Raw genomic sequence first — 25,956 nt, 5'->3', positions numbered from 1 at the left:
AACGCTGCGTTTAATATTTCCTGTCACATGCTACGGTCACGTGACTGTCATCAACAGTGCAGTTAAACATGGCGGTGGCTACGTCTGTTTTCCACAGAGTAAGAACCGGGTCGAAAATAGGCGCTCAGTATGACCAAGACGGCAACCTCATCCAGGTACAAAGTAGCTGGATCAGATTTCAACACTAGTGTGATGATGTGTTTGAACTGTCGCACTGCGGACGCATATCTATACAAGCTAACACTGAAGCTAACGGTGAAGCTAGTTTGTTAATGTTGAATTAATAACGTTTTGATGCATGCTAAATCATCCACGCGAGTAAATCCCCAAAAGTTTTTTTCTGTTGATTAATGAGCAAGAAACTGACCTCACAGCTGTTCCTTCAGTGGGCTGGTTTCAGTCACTGTGCGAAAGTACTGTTTATAAGACTGAGGAAGTCACCTGGATGGGTGACGAAACGTTTGTCCCAGTGAAAACGCTACGTCCAGATGAACAGAGTCAACCTTCTGGGATTGAGTTAATAACGTTCAAAATCGTGCTAGTAGTAGTTTTAGTAACAAAAAACGGAAGAGTAAATGAAGTGTTTCTGGCCTGCAGGTGGAAACCCGGGAGGATGAAGAGCAGAGCGTGAAGCTGACAGAGATCCTGGAGCTCCTGCTGGCAGCTGGATACTTCCGAGCCCGGATTAAAGGATTGTCACCTTTTGATAAGGTATACGCTGGACTTCTGATTGCTCTTTTCTTCCTCTCTGCTCGTCTTCCATCCCAGCTGGTTTTAGCAGATTAATACAACTTGTTCCTGCTGAAGGTGGAAACCAAAAAATGTTTCACTAATTGAGCTAAACGCACATCCGAGTACAAGCTGACTGTAAAGGCAGTGAGGAGGTGATGTGTGACCAAAAAGTAAACAAACTTCTCCACCAAGCACTTGCTGGCTACACGGATTGGTACTGATGTAGCATCATTCTACTCAGCTGAGCATTCAAAGTGCCTCCTGACAGCTGTCATTCACCCAGTCGGCTTTTATCTGAGCACTCTCTGACATTGATGCACACACTCTCCCCCCCCCCCCCCTCTCCCCTCCTCCCCCATGGATGCATCTCGAGGAACCCAGGGTTCAGTATCTTGGTTAAAGACACTTTAGCATGTGGGCTGCAGGCTTGATCAGCTCTACCACCACAGCTGGCTCCATGTGATATATGAAAGGAAGAGTAATCTGTGGGTAATAATCACTGGTGCATTGACCTGGTGGTAAAGAATGACTTTAAGCAGCCTGTTGAAAACCTTGACCCAAGTGGGGCGATCGTGGCTCAAGAGTTCGCCTTGTAACCGGAAGGTTGCCGGTTCGAGCCCCGGCTTGGACAGTCTCAGTCGTTGTGTCCTTGGGCAAGACACTTCACCCGTTGCCTACTGCTGGTGGTCAGAGGGCCCGGTGGCGCCAGTGTCCGGCGGCCTCGCCTCTGTCAGTGCGCCCCAGGGTGGCTGTGGCTACAATGTAGCTGCCATCACCAGTGTGTGAATGTGTGGATGACTGGGTGTGTAAAGCGCTTTGGGATCCTTAGGGACTAGTAAAAGCGCTTTACAAATACAGGCCATTTACCATTTACCATACAACATCCCATGTAGAAAATATTTTTGTAAAATGTATTAAATTAATTTTCACCTCAGAATTCTACACGCCATATCCCATAATGATAAAGTAAATAAAGTTTTCTTGAAATTCTTGCAAATGTATTAAAGATAAATGAATAAATAACATGTAGATTATTAGATAATTTAGATGATAGCCCATGATTTGGAAATTCACACACCTGTCTATATAAGGTCGCATAGTTGACTGTAGATGTCAGAGCACAAACCAAGCCAACCATTTGAGCAGCATTCTACCTGTAGAGTGGCCACGACAGCCCACCTGGTGTTTGCCAAAACACACCATGAGAAACAAAATAATCTGGTCTGATGAATCAAAGATTGAACTCTTTGGCCTGAATGCCGATCGTCATGACAGATGGAAACCAGGCACTGCTTATCACCTGGCCTGTACAGTCACAGGTCACCCACAAATCCAAAGGTTGGTAGTTCGATCCCTGCTCCAGTCTGCATGCCAAATATCTTTAGGCAATAAACCAACCTCAAATTGCTCTGTGATGTCAGAGTATGAATGTGTGTGAATGTTAGTTAGAAGCACGTATGTAGGAGAAGCACAGAAAAAAGTTCTGCTGTGAGAGAAGTTGCATAAAGCACTTGGAGTGCTCAGAGTAGAAAAGTGCTGTAGAAGAAGCCGATGTGTGATGGCAGCATCACGCTGTGGGGAACTAGGAGACTAGTTATCTTTCTAAGGGTATCTCCCTTAGTGCTACGGTGAGGAGAGGGGCTCATAGTTGAGCTGCTATGCTGCCCCTCGACACTGAGAGGAGCCAGTTGAGGTGGTTCGCGTATCTGACAAAGATGCCTCTTGGGTGAGATGTTCTGGGCTTGTCCTATCAGCAGCAGGCCTCGGTGTGCACCAAAGACATGCTGGAGAGATGATATTTCTCTGGGGAGGTCTGCTTAGGCTACTGCCCCTGCAACCTGGCAACTGATGATTGGCACTTATATGAACATAGAAACATCAAGTCAGCAGAGATATGAATCATTCCTTTATGTCAGAACTTTTGGAGTAAAATCTGAATAAAAACATTCTCCAGATATTTGAAAACTGCATTTAGCATTGATCCCATGCTGTACTTGTTCAGATATTTGCTGTGAACTGAAGTATTTATTGTTATTGTGCATTTAACTGAGAAAACCTCAGCTCACAGTTCTCCTCTACAGGTGGTTGGGGGTATGACCTGGTGCATCACCACCTGTAATTTTGACATAGACGTGGATCTTCTTTTCCAAGAAAACTCAACTATTGGGCAAAAAATGTGAGTGATGGCTGATTTCTTTCCAAGTTTCTCTAGACTGGTCCAGATAAATTTAAAGTGACACATCACACGAGCCACATTTGAATCCAATAATTTTGCTAACTTAGGAGCAGCTCAGATGGATAATGTCATCAGATATTTGGTTACATTTTTCCATCCTTTTAAGTGTTTTTCTTTGTCTGGGTTTTGCAGTTTCACACTGGTTTCTTTCTAACAGTGGCAAGGGCTGTTTCGTTGCAGATCCTTGACAGAGAAAATTGTTTCTGTTTTACCAAAGATGAAGTGTCCTCATCGCCTGGAACCCCATCAGATCCAAGGGTTGGATTTTATCCACATTTTCCCGGTCATACAGGTACACGGAGAATTCAGCCAAGCTAATCTCAGATGCATTAATGTGCTTAATGCATCTGAGGAAAGTGCTAATGAAAAGGTTAAGTGGTCTGCTTAAAGTGTGCAGTGTTTCCCCTAGTCGGACTCTCACATACCCACATGCAGTGCTGACGTTTTCCTGTCATCACAGTTTCAGGGTTTCATACTTTACAGAATTCAAAACACTGATATGATGTTTGTGATTTGTCTTTAAAGAACGTATTCATAGCCGTCTGGAAGCGTGTGAGGAACATTAGTATTAGCTAATGAGCTTTGACTGCTGCTGGCATCAGATCCAGTACAGCCAGCAGGTCCAGCTGGAGCATGGAAATGGTCAGTCTGTATCTGCTGCTTCATCCTTGTGTTTGATGAGCTGTGTGTTGTTTCGTGCCAGTGGCTGGTGAAGCGAGCCATAGAGACGCGGGAAGAGATGGGAGATTATGTGAGAGCCTACTCCATTTCTCAGTTCCAGAAGTCCCACAGCCTTCCAGAGGTAACAGACACTCAGCATGAAGACCAGGGCGTAGCTTTACTCCACACGTCTTTGTAGACAAAGGTCATAAAATCACTTAAACAAAGAATTTAGTTGTTAATGACCTCTGCTCAGTGCCATTATCTCCAACCGTCTCGTCAACCGTGCCATTGGCTCTTGCCGCTATCCTTCTCGCTCTCTTCTCCATCCTGCTTGCAGTCTCTTCGTCTCTCCTGTGCAGCTTCCATTTCTTTGGGTGGTCAAGTCCAGGTTTTTAATTCTAATGAGTATTTAGACATCTGCTTCCTGCCTGTCTCCTTCTCCTTCACACACATATCCTCTCTTGTTTCTGCTCTCCAAAGCAAACCTCCCCCTTTCTACTCTTTCTCTCACCTGCTTCCTCTTTCTTGGGCTTATTCTCGTATTCAACAAACAAAAAATAATAAAAAGATAGGTAGGCGTAACACTACAAAAGGTTTTCCAGAGAAGCCCACCTGGAGTTCCTCTGGTTAATTACATCTTGACCTACGTTCAAGTGTGATTGTTGTAACTGGACTGAGTTTATAAAAACAGAAAGTAGTCATGATATATATGAAATACAAAGTCGGACAGAAAAATAAGGCAATAAAATATTGAGTAGTCAAGATAAGAAGGAAGATCTATTGGCTTTTAGTGATGATTGTACATATTCTAATAGAAAGTAATGAGACACAAAGGCATTAATATGGTAAACATCAGAAGAAGGGTTCAGTGTCAGAAGTCTAACACGGTATTCAAGTTTTAATGGCCGCTGTATCACAACCCTCACAGTCATAGAAACGTGTTTAGTCTAAGTGTTGATCGGCCACATGTCATTAAACGTCCTGTGTGTAAGAGGTGCTGTTCACTGTGCTGTGACAGGATCAAGAGTTCGTCCAGAGGAAAGACAAAGCAGTGAGGGCAGTGCTGGACGTGTTGGTGAGTGACTACACTGATACAAACGATACACTAAAATGAAATGAAGTCAAATCGTAGGTCTGTTGTTTAGATAACCGTCAGGCTTTTTTGAATGAGCCTCGTTCTTTTCTAGGAAGTGTACAAACCACAGAGGAAGTACAGGAGGCACAGGAATGCAGAGGAGCTGCTGGATGAGGAGTCCAGGGTCCACTCCACTCTGTTGGAATATGGAAGGTGAGCTTTCACATCCGGGATGTGCATCACTTTCCCTGTTAATCCATCTTTTGCCACAGTGGCTGTAAGACGTCTGTCTCATTTATTTGTATTTCCGTGTGAATAGAAAGCGCTGAGTTACGTCAGATCTCTCTGTCATTTCTCTTTGGAGCCATTTGTAGATCAACTTTTATTCTTATAAGGCTGTTGGTGCCCTCGTTTTGTTGTTGTTGCTTTTCTCTCCGCTGGGCTTTGTTCATATTTTCTGATGTTTATAGACCAAGCAGGATAGTAATAATAGGGCTAAAATGTGCACTGGCTGCTCGCTTTATTGGACATATCTGTTAAACTGTTCTTTTTAAGTAAACACCACCCGATTACAAATTTAATGCATTTAAAACTGACCCAATCTCAGCAAAGGGATTTTGCATCTCGCCTTCTGTTTGTCTAAGAGCAGCGAATTGAGGCTGTTTTCAGGAAGAGCTCATCAAACTTGAAAATGGAAGAAAAAAGATCGCCAGACATTCGACTTTTGTTTCACTGATCTGTTGTATGTATATCTGTCGCTGATTCATTCAGACAAGTGTGGATTAGCACATGTTGCTTTTGCATTGTATTGGCAGAACACGCACTGTCAGTGTTGGTTCATCTGTGGGAAGCCAAGCTGGTGATTAAGAATAAAATTAGCTTCATTGTGCAGCTCTGGCTGCTTCCTTTTTACCCTTCAGCTGTAAAGGCTGATGGGCTGTTGTCGTCACCCCAGTGTGAACACCCAACTTTGAGAACAAGGAGATTAAAACTGATGGTGCATCTCCTACGAGGCTGAGGGGCAGGACTGGCAGCCACCAATGTTTTTGATTGTGACGAGGTTAAAAGTCACAAATCTGCAGAAGTTACATAATGTAAACATTCTTACACCGTTCAGTCTGTACCACATAGATTTACACCAAGGTGTACCTAATAAGGTGGCCAGTAAATGCGTAGGAATGCAGAGGTTTTGTGTGCTGGATCAGTCGTTGGGCTGTTCCTTCTCTGGGCGCCACAAATTGACCTTCTGTGTCTAATTCCTCTCAGTGTGTCAGCGTAGCTCTTAGTTTATAGGAAACGAGTCAAGAATTAAAAACCTGAGATTTAAACTTAGACAATGTTCAGTGTCTCATCTGATATATTGTTTTGTTTTTTTCATTCATCCATCCCTGTACTAGCCTCTGTACTAGAATGTCAGAGCTCTTGCTGTAAGTACTGTATAACTGTGTGAAGCTGGGGGGGGGGCAGCATCTGCTTACAGCACCCTGTGTTGTGGTTCAACATGTTTGTCAGAGAATGCAAACAGCGCACACTTATTTTGGCATGATGGACTGTGGTGCTGCTTCACTGCACTCCTGCATTTTAGTTTGTTTTTTAGTTAAACAGACACTGCAGATCGGGGAACCATGTCGTTTGTCCACCTGATGGATTCATGCGCTTTCTTGTGCTGATACTTTTTTATCGCATGGTGTAAATGAATTTTGGGGGTTTGGGGTAAAAAGAAGAGTATGCTTTATTCCAATCTGAAGTCATATCTCATACTTGTTGTTTGTTTTGTTTTTTCCAGGCGATATGGATTCAGCAAGCAGAGCAAACAAGACAAGGTAGGCGCCTGAAGGCGTGGACTGTAGCTGTGTCCGCTGTGGGTAGAGCTGCAGGGAGGTTTGGCTGCTCTCTGGTCAGCAAGGATTTTTCTCCGTTCTTCATCTTCTCTTCTTTTTGCCCCTTTTCAGGTCGATGAGGGGAAGGCTTCACTGGCCGGTGGCTCTCAGGCAGCGTCTCATGGGGTGGTTGACGTGTCAGAGGAAGAGGACCTGCAGGCTGTAGAGGAAGTGAGAACTTTTTTTACTGAGCATTTTATACAGAAAGACAAATTAGGCGCACGTGTACAGTAGAGGGCAAAAAATGATCCGCTAAGCCTTTCAGTTTAAACATTTAATTCACTTCAGTTTTATTTATGTGGCACAAAATCACAACAGTAAGTCACCTGAAGGCGCTTTATACTAGAGATGCAACGATACCAATTTTTTCAAACTGATACGATACCAATACTTGGATCTGAGTACTTGCCGATACCGAGTACAAAAACCGATACTTCTACCACACACACACACACACAAATGCAATGAATTGGAAGACAGGTTTTATTTTATTCTCTGCCGATAAAAAATAAAATCGTAATAAAAATGACCACAAAAAAATTTCAAGTGAAAAATAAGCACTTCTGTTAAATTATTGCAGAGTCTCCACATTGTAATTTAACAAAATATCACTGAACTATTGGCACTGTCTCGAGCTTTCAGAATAATAAATAAACACTTCTGTTTGGAATAAAATAAATACAAATTAGGTTTGAGAATAAAATAAACTTTTAAATTATTGCAGAGTGTCCATATTGTAAACAAACAAACAAAATAACTTAAGTATTCGGCATTGACGAACAAACTCCTCATCTGCCCGTGGATCATCAGTCCACTGTGCCGTTAAACCAAGAACTGACATCACACACACTGCTCGTCTTTACCTCTTCAGAAAGTTTTGGCACCATTATCTCCCTGATTTTCCACGACCGGCATTGGCTGGTCATCCAGAGCGATAAAATGAGTCAGAGCCTCTGTTATTTTAACTGCCCGTGGATTGAAACTGTGCCTGTTTAGCGCGGGATGTCCCCCTAGTGGCCAATCTAAAAAACTACAACAGAAATGACAAGCCACCCTCTGATTAAGTTAGTATCGGTTCATGGTATCGGTTAACTTTTACGAGTATGAGTACACACACATTTTACAGTATCGGCCCTGATACCCGATACCAGTATCGGTATCGGTGCATCCCTACTTTATACTGTAAGAAAAAGACCCAAGGAAGTACTAGGCAACAGTGCCACAACTCAGAGTATTTTATTCATTTTGTTAGTAGAAACAAATACAGACTTAAAGTTCAGCTGTACACATTTGAACCACAATCAGCTCCCACAGAAACTCACAGAGATTCACAGTGAATCATAACTTTTGTGTACTGTCAGGACTGTTAACAGTGAGCCAAGTTTAGTTTTAGCTGAAATGAAAAGCAGCTTGATAAGACAGTAACTGAGCTCGTCTGCTGTTATTTGGGTTGAAATGGCACTTTTGTCTCCTGTCTCGTGCTCTTGATTTTCCTGTTGTTCCTGGGCCTTAAAATAATGCTGTTTGGTGTGGGCTTTGCCATTTTAGAAGTACAACAAAAAAGAAAAACTCTGAGTCAAAGCCAGCGTGTGGATGCTCTCAGGTTGTTGTGATCTGTGTCATCAGTCAGTAAAAAGCCTGGAATAATAAAATAAGACTAGGGATGCAACGATACCAGTTTTTTCAAACCGATACGATACCGATACTTGGATCTGAGTACTTGCCGATACAGAGTACAAAAACCGATACTTCTACCACACACACACACACATACACACACACACACACACACACACACAAATGCAATGAATTGGAAGACAGATTTTATTTTATTCTCTGCCGATAAAAAATAAAATCTTAATAAAAATGACCACAAAAAAATTTCAAGTGAAAAATAAGCACTTCTGTGAAATTATTGCAGAGTCTCCACATTGTAATTTAACAGAATATCACTGAACTATTGGCACTGTCTCGAGCTTTCAGAATAATAAATAAACACTTCTGTTTATTTATTATATTTCATATCGCAGCTCGAGTATGCTGAGAAGACGGTGCAATCCTATGTTTTCCACGACCGGCACTGGCTGGTCATCCAGAGCGATAAAATGAGTCAGAGCCTCTGTTATTTTAACCTCCCGTGGATTTTCTCTTGACATTTTTCATCGCTTTTCCAAAACCTGAGTTAAAGTTGGCTGTTCCACACTGCTGACATTTTGTTTAGCCTAGCTACAGCAGCCTCCAGTTTCTCTTTTTTATCTGGAGCTGCCAGTCTCACTCGCCTAACCCTGTGCCTGTTTAGTGTGGGATGTCCCCCTAGTGGCCAATCTAAAAAACTACAACAGAAATGACAAGCCACCCTCTGATTAATGAAATAAGTTGGTATCGGTTCATGGTATCGGTTAACTTTTACGAGTATGAGTACACACACATTTCACAGTATCGGCCCCGATACCGATACCAGTATCGGTATCGGTGCATCCCTAAATAAGACCATATTGTGTTCAACAAATAAATGACATTTATTTTTGTTCCTAGATGCGAATTAAAACGTTGATGACCAACATGGCTGCCATGGCAACAGAGGAGGTATGTAAATAAAACACACGGCACAGAGAAGCAGAACATTTCTGCATCCGGACAACCCAAACATATATAAAGGATGTATATAATATATGTAAAGGATATTCAGCTGTGACTGAATCATCTTGTTGATTGCATGTTAGTCAAAGTTGGGTTTTTCTTTGACTCCTGTTGCCTTTCCTCACCGCTGCACTATGGTAGTGACTGAGCCTGTGTTTTCAGGGGAAGCTGACAGCGAGTGCAGTGGGTCAGCTCGTCGGGCTGCAGTCTGAAGAGATCAAACAGTTTGCTTCTGAGTACGCTGAGAAGGTAAGCAGCTCTACACTGTCTGGTCCAGGTTTAGGCTGCAGTTGCTGTGTTAGTCAAAGAGAGGGTGAGTCTAGTACAGTTCTGTCCTAAACACCAGCTAAGATGCTGCTGTGTGTTGGCAGCTTTTTAAAGTCTTTCGGACTTTCTTCTTAATCAAACGCAGTGAAAAAATCACCAGTTGGCACAAATCCAAACCAGAATGTCACCTAATGGTAGACATCTTCATCTTTCTAAGAGCATTGCTTTGCTGACTGTTGTGTCCTGCTTGTGTCCCTGCAGCAGTTAGAGCTGTCCTCAGAGGAGCATGAGCATTATGGCCCACTGCAGCAGCACCACAGGGTGGTCGCCTCACTCAACAAACAGATCCAGCAGAAGACTAAAGAGCTGGGGGAGGTGCGTAGGTCACTCTGGTTTAATGAATGTGGCGTCCTCAACTGTGTCTCGTAACTGTGAAGCAAACTTTTGATCCTAATGTAGCAAAAGCATGAAGTGATTTAGTTGTAATAGTGTCAGAGCTTTGACTGTATCTGTTTTTGTGGCCACAGCTGCAAGCCAAGCATGCAGAGGTGAAGATGGGCTGTGATGAGGACAAGAGGAAACTAACGGAGGTGAGCTCAGGTCAAGGCTTACTTCACTGCCCAGTATGGATCTGATCCACTGGTTTACATCCGACCATGGTACAAATGAAAGTACAGCCTGTTAATGAGAGAAAAACACCTGGTCCTTACCAGATTGTAAACTGATTTAAATACATCTTCAAATGAACAACAACACCTGATATATTACACTGTGATTGTTTAACACACACACACACACACACACACACAGTGTTTCAGAAAATGAGCTGGGACACAAAATCACCTTTGGATTTAAGAAGTGACCTATTTTGTTGTCACCACAGGACAGGAAATCAGAAATGTCAAAGGTCAAGTTTTCTGAAAATCTTGCAAATGCACAAGGCGACGTAGGATTTTGATACCACTGGTGTATGGGTGTACTGGTACCAGCTGCTGCTGCCAGTATTTATGGAGTTTGTCTGAGCTGGGTCCACTTCTGGGAAGATTTTTTTTTATTTTTTTGTAATAATAACGCTATAACACTTTCCACTGAGGGGCAGCATTTTTGCTTTTTTAAGACCGTTGGTCTACATTCGATTAACCAGCACCTGGATATCGGTACCAATGCCTGGGCCCCACGTTTGCCTGACCTCTTTGGTCCATCTGAAGCTCTGGTCCAGATCTGGGAGGAGACTCCCTAGGACGCCATCCATCATCTCATCCTCTCATCATCAGGATGCGCCTTCTTTTCCACATGCATGTACATGTAGAGTTGTTCACATTGAAATAGAAATAGTCAAAACTGTCCAGTGTAATATGTTTTACATTTCAGGGAGCTATCAGCCATTCAGATGCTTTGATCAGTAGCTTTAATTTGCAGGCTACAAAGGTGTCAGAGACTTTGGGGAAAGAGTTGGTGTGTTTGGAAGAAGTGGAGGAGCAGGCTGACAGGAGGTGAGTCAACAAAAACGGTCCTTCTGTTATCTGCTAACGTTTTATTCTCAAGAACTGCAAACTTTAAATATTCACACACATGTGCATTGAAATGTTTTCTAATCTAAATCTTGAATATACACTTTTTATACACTTTTTTTAACAATACATCAACCAGTTCTCCACCTAGTATATATTCGTGTTGGAGTAAAATTGAATGTACTGGTAGTTACACAGCACCTTTGTAATGTGGACACTGTCTGCTGTCAAAAATAGATGGGCACCTACTGATGGGCTTGTTGCCATATTATACCATTTTATGTTGTAACTTTACTGCACTCTATGTGGTTTGATGACAGCATTTTGTGGGTTATTTTGTAAGTGATTAATTGCCAGCAACAGATTATCTGAAAGCTGCTAATTATGGATTTAATTTTCTGCCCAGAAAGATCGTTCAATACATATTATCTTTAGAAGACTGCATTTCCCAGAATCCCTTTCAGTAGAGATGGGAGGTACTCCTGTTTGGCTAGGGAAAGAAAAGTTCTGCAGGAAGCCAGCATATATGTTGCTCTGATGTTGGTCAGCTTTTGTTGTACGGCCCTTTTTTGAAGGCGATCGTTTCTGTAACTGATGTTCGATCCATCTTCTGGGCTAAGTGAATTTGCCACATTTTGTATTGACAAACATAGTGTGTGATTGCTGTACTAAAATGGGCTTGACCCTTTAATCTGCAGAGTTGGTTTGAGCAGCTTCTTGTAGATCTCTACAGTGGTGTTGACAAAGTCTTTGCCCCCTTCCTGTGGTTTAGGGCCGCTCGTCTTTGAATTGTTGTAATTCAGCCACATGCGAGGGTTTTGGAGCATGAACCGAAAGTGCAGCACCTGATTGAATCCGGACGATGAATAAATAAACACTTTAATAACACTATTTGTAAAAAAAATATATTGTGTAGATGGCTTAACAGCAGTTTTACTAATAATGCATGGATTGCACCGTTTTAAAATGCAGTAAATTGCCCGCTGTGAACCTTCTGTATTTTATTTTTTGGACTCTCCTTTCACGCTCTGCACTCTGATAAATCACTGCAGTTATTTTAAGGCCAAACCAACTTTTACAGACAGGTAAGAAAGAGCAGATGGTCGCTGGCTTCGCAGAGAATTCATTAGTCACACATCAGGTGATCGTTCAAACCCCCCACAGAAGGTGAACGACTTCCAAACTCCGCCCAAATATCCTCTCTGTGCCGGCTGTGAGTTTAACACATGTAAACGCTATTCCAGGAAAAACTGACAAAGTATTTACTGAAAATAATATAAAAAATAATCATTTACTTTACATTTTCCCAAACATTAAGTTCAAATGAAGGATTTTTGCTATTCTGTTTTTATTGCCACACTTCGTTTGCATTGAAACCATCATCAAGGTTCTAAGATCAACTAACGATCGAAGAACCTTCAACGAACACGCCGTCAGCTCAGCCCAATGTCGTTTGTTTGGGTTTTTTTATTTATTTATTTATTTTTAGAACAAACAAGTAAAAGATGAATCACCTCTATCAAAAAATGATGTTTAATATCATTATAGCAGCACACGCTATGATATATGAAGACGTCTCCTCAGTGTTGAAAGTCCAATGTAAACAACAGCAGTCACATCTTGTGGTGAAGAAGTTCTTTAAAATCAAATGACTGGCTGCCTGTTCAGCTGCAGCAGTGCAGCAGCAAATGTAACCTGTGATTCTGGGACCAGACACTGGACTTTGCCCTCTGTGCATCTATGAAGCAGCTGTGAGTAATAATAGGTTTATTTCCTGTTAATAGACCTGCTCATTTGTACTTTTGCAGTCCATGTGGTGGGAAGCGTCCGTGTGCAGTCTCATGGTTGTTCTTGTGTTGCCTGATGAGTCTGTTTGAATGTTATTAACTGGTTTACATTTACCAGTTCCTACCATGTCATTGTTTAGTAATGATTAACTAAGTAAGTTTTCTGGGAAGCTCGATGGTGCTCGACTAACAGTGTTGGGGAGTAACGGAATACATGTGCCGCCGTTACGTATTTAAAATACAAAATATGAGTAACTGTATTCCGTTACAGTTACCGTTTAAAAAGGTGGTATTTAGAATACAGTTACTTTGTTGAAATAAATGGATTACACGGCGGTACTTCCCTGTTTCATATTGTGGCGGGTCAGGACTGTTTGGGTTTTGTTTGACAGCTACGTTCTGTTGTTCCAGGCAGCAGCGTTACGGTTGCCATGGTTACAGGGTGACGCTCTCTCTGTTTCCTGGGTGAGAGAGCGCCTGTTGTTGTTGTGCTAAGCTAATAGGCAGAATGCTACAGGTATAGCTCTAAAGAATGTAGCATCATGGGCAGTGTAGTCCGTGCTGCAGGGAGAATGGACTGCCATACCCGTTATGTGTCTGTGAGCGAGGGAGGGAGAAAAAGGAAAAGTACGAGCTGTCATCGAGCAGAAACGGGAGCTGGAAGCATGTAAATATGTTATAATAGTGTTTGTGTTTTCCTACAAAAACAATAAGTCCCGTTGGAGCAGCCTTTCAACGCCTCTCTCTGTCTCTCGCTAGCAAAGTTGACCCAGACAACAAAGTAAAGCTAGTTTTCAGCTACGAGCCCGACACAGAACCCACCGTATTAGCCAGAGGTCCCTTTACTACGGTTCGGAGCCGCGGACCTTCAGTAACAGTAATAAATCACAGCAATAGTACATTAATGTAGTTGTAAACAGCATGATAATATATTAAGTAATCCAAAGTATTCAGAATACGTTACTCTCATTGAGTAACGTAACGGAATACGTTACAGAATACATTTTGGGGCATGTATTCTGTAATCTGTAATGGAATACATTTTAAAAGTAACCTTCCCAACACTGTCGACTAACACATGCTGCTGTCTTCTCTGTTAGCACATCACAAACACAGATGTACTCCCTGCTGCTCCATTTGTATGAAGAATAAACTTTTCCTTCTCCAGACTCTGATCAGAGTTAAGTCCATATTGTTTCTGCCTCAACCAGCTTTTATTTAATGCTAGAGTTTGAATCGACTGTGGAAGTTTTAGTGACAATTGTACTAAAACACATGAGGCTACTGGCAGTGACAAAATGTGTCTCCTTTCATCGGTCGGTGACTTTCTGATCAAATGTTTCTTTGTTGAACAGGCTGCTCGATAAGCTGAGGGCTCTGGTGACGATGAATGAGAACCTGAAGCAGCAGGAGCAGGAGTTCCGCACACACTGCAGAGTGAGCATCAATGCAATCACTGTCACTGTGTCCTGCTGATGGTCACTAGCAGCATTTCTTCCTCTTAATGCCTGAGCTCTGTGTGCAGGAAGAGATGACTCGTCTGCAGAGGAACATTCAGGAGCTCAAGTCTGCATCAGGACAGGATACAGAGGAAGAGAAGGTACATATCATACACTGGCGGTCATCTCTTACAGTATAAAGTCATTGTTGCCGTTCCTAGATTGTGAGTAGGTGAAAGTTAACTTGAGCTTTCCACTCAGATAATCTTGATTTACAGCACTTTCTCTTTCCTTAGGAGAGGGACCAGCTGATAGACAAACAGTACAACACAGGGAGAGAGAAACTACAGAAGATCCGCCTGCTCATGGTAACTACTTCTTAAACCACAGTAACGACTGCAAGTCGAACAGGTGGTCGGGTCTCTCGTGCCCCAATCCTGGGTTTCAGCACCGCCGTAAACGATGCGCGACAGACCCGACCACGTGTTTGCAATTTTTAGTTCATTTCTTTATTGCGGCTGTCGACTAACACACACAGCTGCAGCGGTTGCGCATATTATCATCCTGCATGCCGCGAATTTCTTTGTTCCCCCGTAAAAGTGATTCCGATGTTAAACATTAGTTCCACATGACTTTTCTGCCAGGTAACCTGCGCCCCACCTGTCAGAACTCTGCGCCCCCACACTTTGAGAACCAGTGATCTAAACTAACACAAACCTCCTGGTAAAGAGTAAATCAGTTTGCTAACCAGTTATTAAACCATGGACTTCACTTGGTACACTTCTATATTGTTCTTTCTTTGTGAGTTATGTTTGCTGATTTTTGGTTTGTGTTTTGTTGGTTTGGGAGAAGACTCAGTTTTTGGGTTTTGAGGGGATAACCGGGGAAGAAAAGCTGATTAAAATCTCTCACATTACAAAACTCACTATTGCTCTCGCTTAGGGATGCACCGATTCCGATACTGGTATCGGGTATCGGGGCCAATACTGTAAAATGTGTGTACTCATACTCGTAAAAGTTAACCGATACCATGAACCGATACCAACTTATTTCATTAATCAGAGGGTGGCTTGTCATTTCTGTTGTAGTTTTTTAGATTGGCCACTAGGGGGACATCCCGCGCTAAACAGGCACAGGGTTAGGCGAGTGAGACTGGCAGCTCCAGATAAAAAAAGAGAAACTGGAGGCTGCTGTAGCTAGGCTAAACAAAATGTCAGCAGTGTGGAACAGCCAACTTTAACTCAGGTTTTGGAAAAGCGATGAAAAATGTCAAGAGAAAATCCACGGGCAGTTAAAATAACAGAGGCTCTGACTCATTTTATCGCTCTGGATGACCAGCCAATGCCGGTCGTGGAAAACATAGGATTGCACCATCTTCTCAGCATACTCGAGCTGCGATATGAAATATAATAAATAAACAGAAGTGTTTATTTATTATTCTGAAAGCTCGAGACAGTGCCAATAGTTCAGTGATATTTTGTTAAATTACAATGTGGAGACAATAATTTAACAGAAGTGCTTATTTTTCACTTGAAATTTTTTTGTGGTCATTTTTATTAAGATTTTATTTTTTATCGGCAGAGAATAAAATAAAACCTGTCTTCCAATTCATTGCATTTGTGTGTGTGTGTGTGTGGTAGAAGTATCGGTTTTTGTACTCTGTATCGGCAAGTACTCAGATCCAAGTATCGGTATCGTATCGGTTTGAAAAAATTGGTATCGTTGCATCCCTACTCTCGCTCTCTTTCACCGCTGTCACCCCCAAAACTTTCTCCTCTTCCTAAGCAGCCAAATGCCATGTGTTGCCATATCATATTATGATTGGTTGACAGTGGTGCATTTTTCTACCAGTAGGAAAGGGGGTGTTGTCCCCCATGTCTGTGACACTATATATTGTAACCCTACAATAATAATGAGTATATCCCTATAATCAAATGACCCCCTTGAGCAAGCACTTGGGTACCTATACAAGTCCCTGCAGTTGAGTAAAAAGGATGTTTTTTATGATGAAAAGTAAATTGGCCCCAGGACCGGGACAGGGAACTCCGAGAAGCTGTTTCTTTATCTCCTGTACCTCCACCAAGGACGTCATGTTTTTGGTAGTGTCTGATTGCGTGTGTGTAATCAGTCTGTTTGTAAACACGCTAGCTCAAAAAGGTTTGAATGAATTCTGATAAAACTTGGTAAGGCTTTCTAAGTAGCTGCTATTTTGCCCCTCTGGTGTTTCTGGGCCCCACTTATCTATTGCCCATTCATCTTAGCCGCTATAACACCTGACAGGAGCTTCCATGTTGTGCTGAAACCAGTCCTTTCTGGGGGGGATCCTTGGGGATCAGGACTGTCCTGCCTTCAGTTAGCCATTCTCGGTGTGTCTCATCTATTAGAAGCTTTGTTGGGGCTGTTCCTTGAGAATACACCTTGGATGGTTCACTGGAGAACATCTGGTTTATCTCCTTGGCTTCTATCTCTGTGGTCTCTTCAACGGCAAGCCACGGCTGTGAGTCTTTGCTTGGCTGTTTCCAAGGCCTCGGGAATGGACAGCTTGCTGTACTTGTTTTCACACCTTTGTGCAGCTCCAATAGTTGACTGATTTCCATCTGTGCTGCCTTGATCTTGGCCTCTAATCTCTTTCTCCGTGGAGGTTACTGCTCCTTGTAGCTGTTCATCTTAGAGCCAATCACCTCAGTTATCACTGCTGCCATGGTGTCTGGTTTGTTTCAGTGATTGTCACATCAAGGATTGTCCATAATCCTTCATTCACATCTTCTGGTAGACCTCCAGAGTGTATGTCACATGGTCTTGGTATTTGGCTATGGATGGTCCAGGTTTCCAGCTTAGTTATGATCCTCTTTTTTTTAGGTCCGCTTCTCTTGCACTCAATGTTTTCAATGCACTAGTTGTTCTTAGTGCTTGGTACCTCATCTCAGAGGGTGGGGATGATGATATCTCCCCCCTCACCTGATGTACTGGCTCCTACTTGCAGCAAGAATTGTGTTGGACCTCATCTCTAGTTGTGATTGCAGTTGCTTATTCCAGATGTTGGAACCCTGACCTACAGACAAAAACATGGCTGTGCCATGGGCTCCCCGGTGTCACCTATTGTAGCCAACCTTTCCATGGAGGAAGTAGAGAGAAAGACTCTTGGCTCTTTTAAAGGTAGAGTACCCAGCCACTGGTACAGATATGTAGACGACATCTGGGTCAAAATCAAAACCCACGAAGTAGAATCCCTCACTGCTCACATCAATGCTGTGGATAAAAACACCAAGTTCACCAGGGAAGACACAAAGGGTAACTGTTTGCTATTCCTGGACTGTGCAGTGCACATTGAAGAGAACGGAAACGTCAACATTGAAGTTTACCGGAAGCCCACACACATGGACCAGTACCACCTCTTTGACTGCCTGAAGGGAAAAAGAAGGAACACACACATGTCAGGGAAGCTCTTATCTTAAAAGAGCTAAGAGTCTTTCTGCCTCTTATCTTAGTCAGCAAAGGCACAGAAAAGAAGATCAGACACCAGCGAGGGAGGAAAAGAAAGACAAACGCAACAACATTGTCATCCCCTATGTAGCCGGTGTATCAGAAAAACTCAGGAGAGTTTTCTCCATCCCGGTGTACTTCAGACCCAGCAACACGCTCAGACACAAACTGGTTCATCCCAAAGACAAAACTCCAAAACACAGACTTAACAATGTGGTGTTTGCTGTACAGTGCAGCGAGGAATGCCCAGACCTCTACATTGGAGAGACCAAACAGCCACTTCACAAGCGCATGGCACAACACAGAAGAGCCACCTCCACAGGACAAGACTCAGCTGTCCATCTGCATCTAAAGGTCAAAGGTCACTCTTTCGAGGATGCCAATGTTCACATTTTGGACAGAGAGGACAGATGGTTTGAAAGAGGAGTGAAAGAAGCCATCTATGTCCACTGTGAGCGACCATCTTTGAACAGAGGCGGTGGTTTACGACACCAACTCTCTGCCATCTATAATCCAGTTTTGAGATCCCTTCACAGACGCCTTAACGCCCACTCACACCCTGGGCCATCTGACCTCAGGAAATCACATGAATCACATGATAGGGTGGGGCCAGGTTTCCCAATGAGCTCACCTGAAACTCTGGCTGATTGTGACCCACACCCGCTTTCACACCTTGGTTCATGTGATTAGGTAGAACTTCTTCACTCATATATTTTTCGTGCAAACTTGAAGGTAGGCTGGGATGGCATGTGGGGCATTCTCCCAAACCTTTCCCACAAAGTTAGGAGAATGAAATTATCCAAAAAGTCTCCTTTCACTGGAGCTAAGGGTATGTGCTCAACTCCTGAAAAATAACCCCACGTCATAATCCCCCATTCCACCAAACTTTACACTTGGCAACCCCCAAACCTGGACAAGAGCTTCATGGAATGGGTTTCCATGACCAAGCAGCTGCATCCGAGGCTTTGTATTGCACTTGATGTAAGGCTTGGATGCAGCTGCTCGACTATGGAAACCCACTCCGCGAAGCTCTTGACTTTTACATGGCCTACCACTTCCTGGCTGCGTTGCTGTCCTTCCCAGTGGCTTCCTATTTGTTATAAACCAACAATAGTTGACCGTGGAATATTTAGTAGTAAGGAAACATCACGACTGGACTTGTTGCACAGGTGGCATCCTATCATAGTACTACGCTGGAATTCACAAATGTTTTTAGAAGCAGGGGAGACTTCAAGTTACAGATGGACAAACTGGCGATCACTAACCAACCGCATTTAGTGGTGGACAAAAAGTCTTGTTTAGTGATAGATGTAGCTAGCCCGTGATAACTACATCAGGAACGTATTCACTCATTCATATATGTATATATCTCTTCACTCTTCTCAGGCTCGGAGGAACCGAGAGATTGCCATCATGCAGAGGAAGATTGATGAGGTGCCAAGCCGAGCTGAGCTGACACAGTATCAGAAGAGATTCATTGAACTCTACAGTCAAGGTAATTTCCTCCTGTTCATCTGCTTTGACCAGTGTTGTTGCTGTGTGCAGGTCACAAATGAATCCCATAAAAATCAGGAGTTATAAATAAATGCTTGTTCTTTTTGTGCCTTTCAGTTTCTGCTACTCACAAAGAGACTAAGCAATTCTTCACTCTGTATAATACATTGGATGATAAGAAAGTCTATCTTGAGAAGGAGGTAAGTAACCACAGCAGACCCCTGTCAGCAGGGTGCGAAAGGATTGCCAGTAAAATTTCTGATAGCATTTGGCTTTTGTTTCACTTGAGATATGTGACTGATTAAGTGTCACAAATAGACTTGTACTTAATGCTATTCATAACAAAATTTTAATTTCTGTAGGTGAACCTCTTGAATTCTATTCATGACAACTTCCAACAGTAAGTATAATTCTGCTCATTTGTCACGTCTAACACTGACGTTGTTCCAGTGATTAGTTTTCTATCAGTACGTTTCTTAGCTCATTGCAGTGAAATAGTGCTAACGTCCTCTACTCTTGTTCAGAGCCATGTCGTCTTCAGCTGCCAAAGAGCAGTTCCTCAAACAGATGGAGCAGATAGTCGAGGGAATCAAACAGAATCGCATCAAGGTACAAGTCTTTCTGTAAAAGGGGAATTCTGCTGCTCTTCTCTTTAGAAACGTGCGTTATAGGGATGGAACCAAATGACAGATTTAGTGGTCAGTATCAGTAAAAAAATGTCAGCCTGTTTTTGATAATGCTGACTACAGATAAGATAACGAGCTCAGGGTATATGGACCCGCATGTCACAGCCTAATGATGCAAAGTTTGTCCTGTTTCGAGACAGACTCCTGCAGTACTGGCATGTGTTTCTCTGCTTTTTCAGATGGAGAAAAAGAAGCAGGAGAACAAGATGAGGCGAGATCAGCTGAATGATGAGTACCTGGAGCTCCTTGACAAGCAGAGGCTGTATTTCAAAACTGTCAAGGACTTTAAAGAGGTAAGAAAAGCATGTGCTTAAGTGCTGCTGGCTGTTTCTGAGAGGGCGTTTACAGTTAGAGTATACCATTATAATGAATGATGAATGCTATTCAGTAAGCTATAGTGAGCTATTATTCTTAGGGATAAAGATGGGTTTCACAAAACATTGTAACACCTGATCGTGTTGGAAGATACGAACTGTAGCCTTCAGAATGGTTGTGAAGCAAAAAAAATTGGTATCACAACCAACGACTGCCGTGTTAGACAGCGTTAGTAATAAATGGACAAATAAATAAGTGTTTGTTGGCAAATGTTTCATAGTTTGGTGTTTTATTGAAAAATGACCTCAGAATGATGTGAGGTCATTCGCAGTCATGCCACAGAACTTATGCCTGAGTTTCTCCCAATCTCAGTTTGGAAAGCTACATCCAACAGAAAGTTATTCACTCAGTCATCTTCTCTCAAATTAACCCACTCATTATTTTAATCGATTGTCCTGATTTAAGACATAAAAGCATTTAAAATAAGTCCCTGAACATCCTCTCTCCCCTGACCACCTCTAGATCTTTAAGCTTACAGGGTTGAAATACAAAACACCAGGAAAACTTAGCAGATTTCTATCTGAATGTACTGTAAACTATACAACATTTAAATATAAGAAAGAAATTAGAATTACTATCATTTTCTTCAATGCCATGTGCTAACACAATGCAGAGAAGCTACCGAAACTTTACTATAAAACAGGTCAATAATAATATTGTCACATCTGAACAAGTCGCCTCAAAGCGCTTTATATTGTAAGGTAAAGACAACATTACTGTTACTAATTGAAGAAAACAGGTTCAGAGTTATAGCTCTAAGTGCTAATGACTTTGTGCATTTCCATTCATCCATCTTCTTCTGCTGCCTGGTCGTGGGCACAGCAGCCTAAGCAGAGAAGCCCAGACCTCCCTCTCCTCAGCCTCCTCCTCCAGCTCGGCCAGCCGAGAGAGATAATCTCTCCAACGTCTAAAATCCTTACTCTGTCTCTAAGGTAGAGGCCAGCCAACTTTCAGAGAAAGCTCATTTACACCACTTCATCCATGATCTTGTTCTTTCAGGGTGAGGGTGGGGACGTAGATTGACCGGTAAATCGAGAGTTTGGCTTTTTCGCTCGGTTTTCTCTTCACCGTGACTGACAGGTTACCGCTTATTGGCTGCAGTGACCTGTCTGTTGATCTCCCCCCTCCCCTCACTTGTGAACAAGACCCCTAGATACTTCCCATTCCCGTCCCTGACCCAGAATGGGCACTCCACCCTTTTCAGAGTGAGGACCTGAGGTCCATCTTGTTCTTTCCATTCAGCTGAGTCCTCTGGACTTGCTTTACTGTGCAGGTATTTGGTGGTTGGAGCCTCTTTGTGGTTCCCATTTGCCCGTGGGATTACCAAGTACTTGTAGCTGACCTCAGTGTCTGCAATCCCCTCAGTTCTGACTACTAAGTAGTAGTTACCATCCAACTACACTTCTCCAGCCCGAAAGACATTCCAGTGCCGTTGGTGTAGATCAGTAAATCGATGTCTTGTTCACTCCTGGCATACAGCTCGATGTCATCCATGTAGAGGAGGTGGTTGGCATTGGTCCATTCCAGTCCAGGGGTTCAGGCCTATGCAGAACAGCAGTGGGAACAGAGCATTTCCTTGGTAAATCCTGCTCTTGATAGTGACTCATCCTATTGGCTTGAAGCTGGCCTGTAGTGATGTTTGCCACATCCCCATGGAGTTCCTAACGGAGGCTCTTAGGGTCCTGTTGATCTTTTGTAGTTCTAGGCATTCATGGATCCATGTGTGCGGCACTGAGTCATAGGCTTAGCCCACAGGTAGGTCTGGTCTTGCACTGTTGAGTGACTGTTCTGTCCACCAGTTGTTGGTGTTTCGCCCCTCTGGTGGTGCTCCTGCTAATTCCTTTCTGTGGCTCCACTCATGTATCGAGCCATAAGCCTGTTCACCTTAGCCACTATGATGCCTGACGGGAGCCTCAATGTGGTAGTGAGAAAACATATTTGGTAGTTGGATGGGACCAGTCTCCTCTGGGGACCCATGGGACTCGAGAATATCTGGCCTTCAGTTAGCTGTTCTTTGTGTGTCTCATCCATTAGCAGCTGGTTCATTTGTGGTGCGAGACAGTAGGCATGAATCATGACAGGGTAGCTGGTTTATTCTCCTGCCTTCTGTCTGTCTGGTAACAAGCTATACCTCTTCAACTCAGGCTGTGAGTCTGTGCTTGGCAGTCCTGCCACGGAGTAGATCAGCTGATTAGTCAGCTGTTTGGTGGGCTTCTGCACTTAAACCAGCGCCATCCTCAGCCCTCTCTTTAGTTTAAACCAGGAAAGAATAAAAAAGCAGTTGGATAATTCAAGAAAACAGAAAAAATATTCACTGCAAATCAATCACAAGACAATGTGAAACAAATGTGCACACCACCATTTAGAAAACAGCGTGTCATAATATATTAAAATAAATTAACCAAATAAATTACATGAATTGTGTGCTGTATAGTTTGCAACACTTTTGTTTCAGCAAACACAGTTAAATATGAAAAAAGTGGGAGTGTAAATTTTACTTATGTTCGAAATAAAATTCTATCTATTCAAACGTGCAAATATAACTGAAATAACAATAAAAAAAAGAAAAAAAATTCAAGTTTTCATGTATCTCTATAGCTACACAATGTGCATGCTGAAAAAGGAGTAGAATGAAGTTTTAATATGAATGTTAAATATAGATCATGTCACCAGATTACTTGTTTATGCCTCCCAGTGTTTGAATTGGGTGTCTGCGGTTGTAGCTTTCCAAACACAGAGTTGAAGAGTGCCATCTAGTGGACAAACTGTGCAGTGCCATCAAATAACATTGTTAAAAGGCGTTTCTCCCAGGTCTCGTTTTTGTGTGTGTTGTTGTTGGTGGTGGTTTTTTTTATGTGTATATATCTTTGTTTTTTCCTGTGCATTTCCCATAATAACTGTTGATACCTATAGATCATAGCTAACATTTAATCAAAAAGATTTGCAGATTTGATTTGAGCTGTCTTTTTGATTACCATAAAGAGTCGCCTCAGAATTAAAAATGCTTTGCAGTAAGTCACAGGTCACGATTGAGTGGATTGAAATTAGGCTTTACACTGAAAAATGATCATTGCATCCTAGTTTCTACTATAGGTCTGCCTTAAATAAAGACTTGTTACTTTCTGCTGTTGAGGTCTATAAAGGCCATAATCTGTATTTCAGGAAATGTGCTATAATCATTTTCAACAATGACCCTCTGAGTGTAATGATCATGTAACAATAACTTTTTTCCTTTTTTTCCCACTAGGAGTGTCGGAAGAATGAGATGCTACTGTCTAAACTGAGAGCTAAAGGAGCCTCTTAGCTCCGACCCTACTGTTGGTGTGTTTCATTCAAGTAATAAATATGATGCAAACCAGTTACTAATCTAATTACTTGGATGACTTTCATATAAAATCCTGGACATGAACTGTGTTCTTCACATGTGCCAGATGCAGCAGACTGGACGACATAAATGCAAATCATTGTTTTAATCACACCTTCTGTAACATCATAGTGTCACTAATTAAGACCACGATCAGCCAGTTCTACCTAATGTTTTACATTTCGTGGTGAACATAACAATAAAAAACTTAACCAGAGCTCCACAACAGTCTTGCAAATCATGACATTGTGTTTAATAATACTGGGCAACTTTTACTAACTCCCCGCACTGCACTGACTGTGAAGTATACGTACGTCTTTATGTTGATCATGGGCTGCAACAGTGAAGAGAACTTGTAATAATGATGGTTTTGTGTTGGAGAGTTTCCTGGTGTATTTACATGCCTCTGAAGATTGTCTTCCATGTACCATCCAATCACCATGGATGCAGTATTTAATGAATAAAGAATTGCTTATACAAACAGCAGAAATGACCGTGGTCTGTCTCGTCTCAGATAGGATCTAACTAGTGCTGGGTATCGTTACTGATTTCTATAACTGATTCAATTCCAATTCACAAGGTCCTGATTCGATTCAATTCGATTCAGTTGTGCCTCAAACAGTCAGAAATGTAATTCTGATCATTTATCAGTACTGACACTTGTGAGACTTCATTAGAGGTGTAAGCATCGCAGGCTTTGTGTCAAAGTAGCTGATGATAAAACAGAAAAACATAAAGGAGATTTTCCTGTCTGGCTTTTTATAGCAGATAACCTTAATCTCCTGAGACCCGAACTCTTCCACAGCAGCATTTTTAATTTCTCTTTGATATCTGGGCTGATTGGGACCTGATGAATGTACCTATTTTTTGTTTCTAAGAAAAATGAGAGCCACATATGAGGATATTCGTTTAAAATTTCATTAGAACAGTAGCAGTATAATGTCTTCGTAAGTGGATATCAGGCACTTGTAGAGCAAAATTGAGTATTTTGGTCTAAATAACCCAAAATGTGATGTCCACATATGTGGACACCAGGTCCTAGGAGGTTAAAAATATTCTGCAGTAGAACAAAAACTGAAGAAAACCATGAATCAACATCTGAACATTACCTGATGCTGCTGAAGCAGATCAAAGTTACAGAGGTTTTTACGTAAGCTGGAGAGGAAATGGCGTGTCACAAATTTAGAAAATCGACATTTAGCCTGGAGAAATAGTTTGCTGCTTTATAAGAAAGCCCGCCGCGAAGCCAGAACATCTTACTACTCATCACTGATTGAAGAAAATAAGAACAGCCCCAGGTTTCTCTTCAGCACTGTAGCCAGGCTGACAAACAGTCAGAGCTCTGTTGAGCCAACCATCCCTATAACGTTAACTAGTAATGACTTCATGAACTTCTTCACAAGTAAAATTTTAATCATTAGAGAAAAAATTACTAATAATCATCCCACAGATGTAATATCATCTACAGCTACTCTTAGTACCATTGATGTTAAGTTAGACTCTTTTTCTCCAATTGATCTTTCTGAGTTAACTTCAATAATTACTTCCTCCAAACCATCAACGTGTCTTTTAGACCCCATTCCTACAAAACTGCTCAAAGAAGTCCTGCCATTAATTAATTCTTCGATCTTAAATATGATCAACCTATCTCTAATAATCGGCTATGTACCACAGGCCTTCAAGCTGGCTGTAGTTAAACCTTTACTCAAAAAGCATCTCTAGACCCAGCAGTCTTAGCTAATTATAGGCCAATCTCCAACCTTCCTTTATATCAAACATCCTTGAAAGAGTAGTTGTCAAACAGCTAACAGATCATCTGCAGAGGAATGGTTTATTTGAAGAGTTTCAGTCAGGTTTCAGAGCTCATCACAGCACAGAAACAGCTTTAGTGAAGGTTACAAATGATCTTCTTATGGCCTCTGACAGTGGACTCATCTCTGTGCTTGTCCTGCTAGACCTCAGTGCAGCGTTCGATACTGTCGACCATAATATCCTATTAGAGCGATTAGAACATGCTGTAGGTATTACAGGTATTGCACTGCAGTGGTTTGTATCATATCTATCTAATAGACTCCAATTTGTGCATGTAAATGGAGAGTCCTCTTCACACACTGAGGTTAATTATGGAGTTCCACAGGGTTCAGTGCTAGGACCAATTCTGTTTACATTATACATGCTTCCCCTAGGCAGCATCATTGGAAGACATAGCATACATTTTCATTGCTATGCAGATGACACCCAGCTCTATCTGTCCATGAAGCCAGATAACACACACCAATGAGTTAAACTGCAGGAATGTCTTAAAGACATAAAGACCTGGATGG

General features: G+C 42.2%; 1 protein-coding gene across 3 annotated transcripts; it reads left to right on the top strand.

The window, feature by feature from the left end:
- The first annotated feature begins 4 nt into the window (after positions 1–4).
- On the top strand, positions 5–24,122 carry ccdc93 (CCC complex scaffolding subunit CCDC93). 3 transcript variants are annotated; one of them, XM_085135158.1, is made up of 24 exons: positions 5–155; positions 598–711; positions 2,814–2,908; positions 3,149–3,260; positions 3,672–3,770; positions 4,650–4,706; positions 4,819–4,919; positions 6,104–6,133; positions 6,493–6,529; positions 6,659–6,757; positions 9,122–9,172; positions 9,389–9,475; positions 9,755–9,868; positions 10,021–10,083; positions 10,913–10,986; positions 14,147–14,228; positions 14,317–14,391; positions 14,527–14,598; positions 19,100–19,208; positions 19,325–19,407; positions 19,570–19,607; positions 19,732–19,816; positions 20,073–20,186; positions 23,516–24,122. In XM_085135158.1, exons 1-24 carry the CDS (start codon positions 69–71, stop codon positions 23,570–23,572), a joined length of 1,935 nt encoding a protein of 644 aa, XP_084991284.1. In that variant the 5' UTR covers positions 5–68; the 3' UTR covers positions 23,573–24,122. The 3 variants fall into 3 exon arrangements, with proteins under 3 accessions (XP_084991284.1, XP_084991282.1, XP_084991283.1); XM_085135156.1 differs by lacking the exon at positions 6,104–6,133 and having other exon boundaries at positions 7–155; XM_085135157.1 differs by lacking the exons at positions 5–155; positions 598–711; positions 6,104–6,133 and having other exon boundaries at positions 3,186–3,260.
- The last annotated feature ends 1,834 nt before the right edge of the window (positions 24,123–25,956 follow it).

The sequence above is a fragment of the Neolamprologus multifasciatus genome, chromosome 16, assembly GCF_963576455.1.
Source record: "Neolamprologus multifasciatus chromosome 16, fNeoMul1.2, whole genome shotgun sequence".
In the NCBI taxonomy this organism is placed as follows: domain Eukaryota; kingdom Metazoa; phylum Chordata; class Actinopteri; order Cichliformes; family Cichlidae; genus Neolamprologus; species Neolamprologus multifasciatus.
This window is presented reverse-complemented; position numbering and strand designations above follow the sequence as displayed.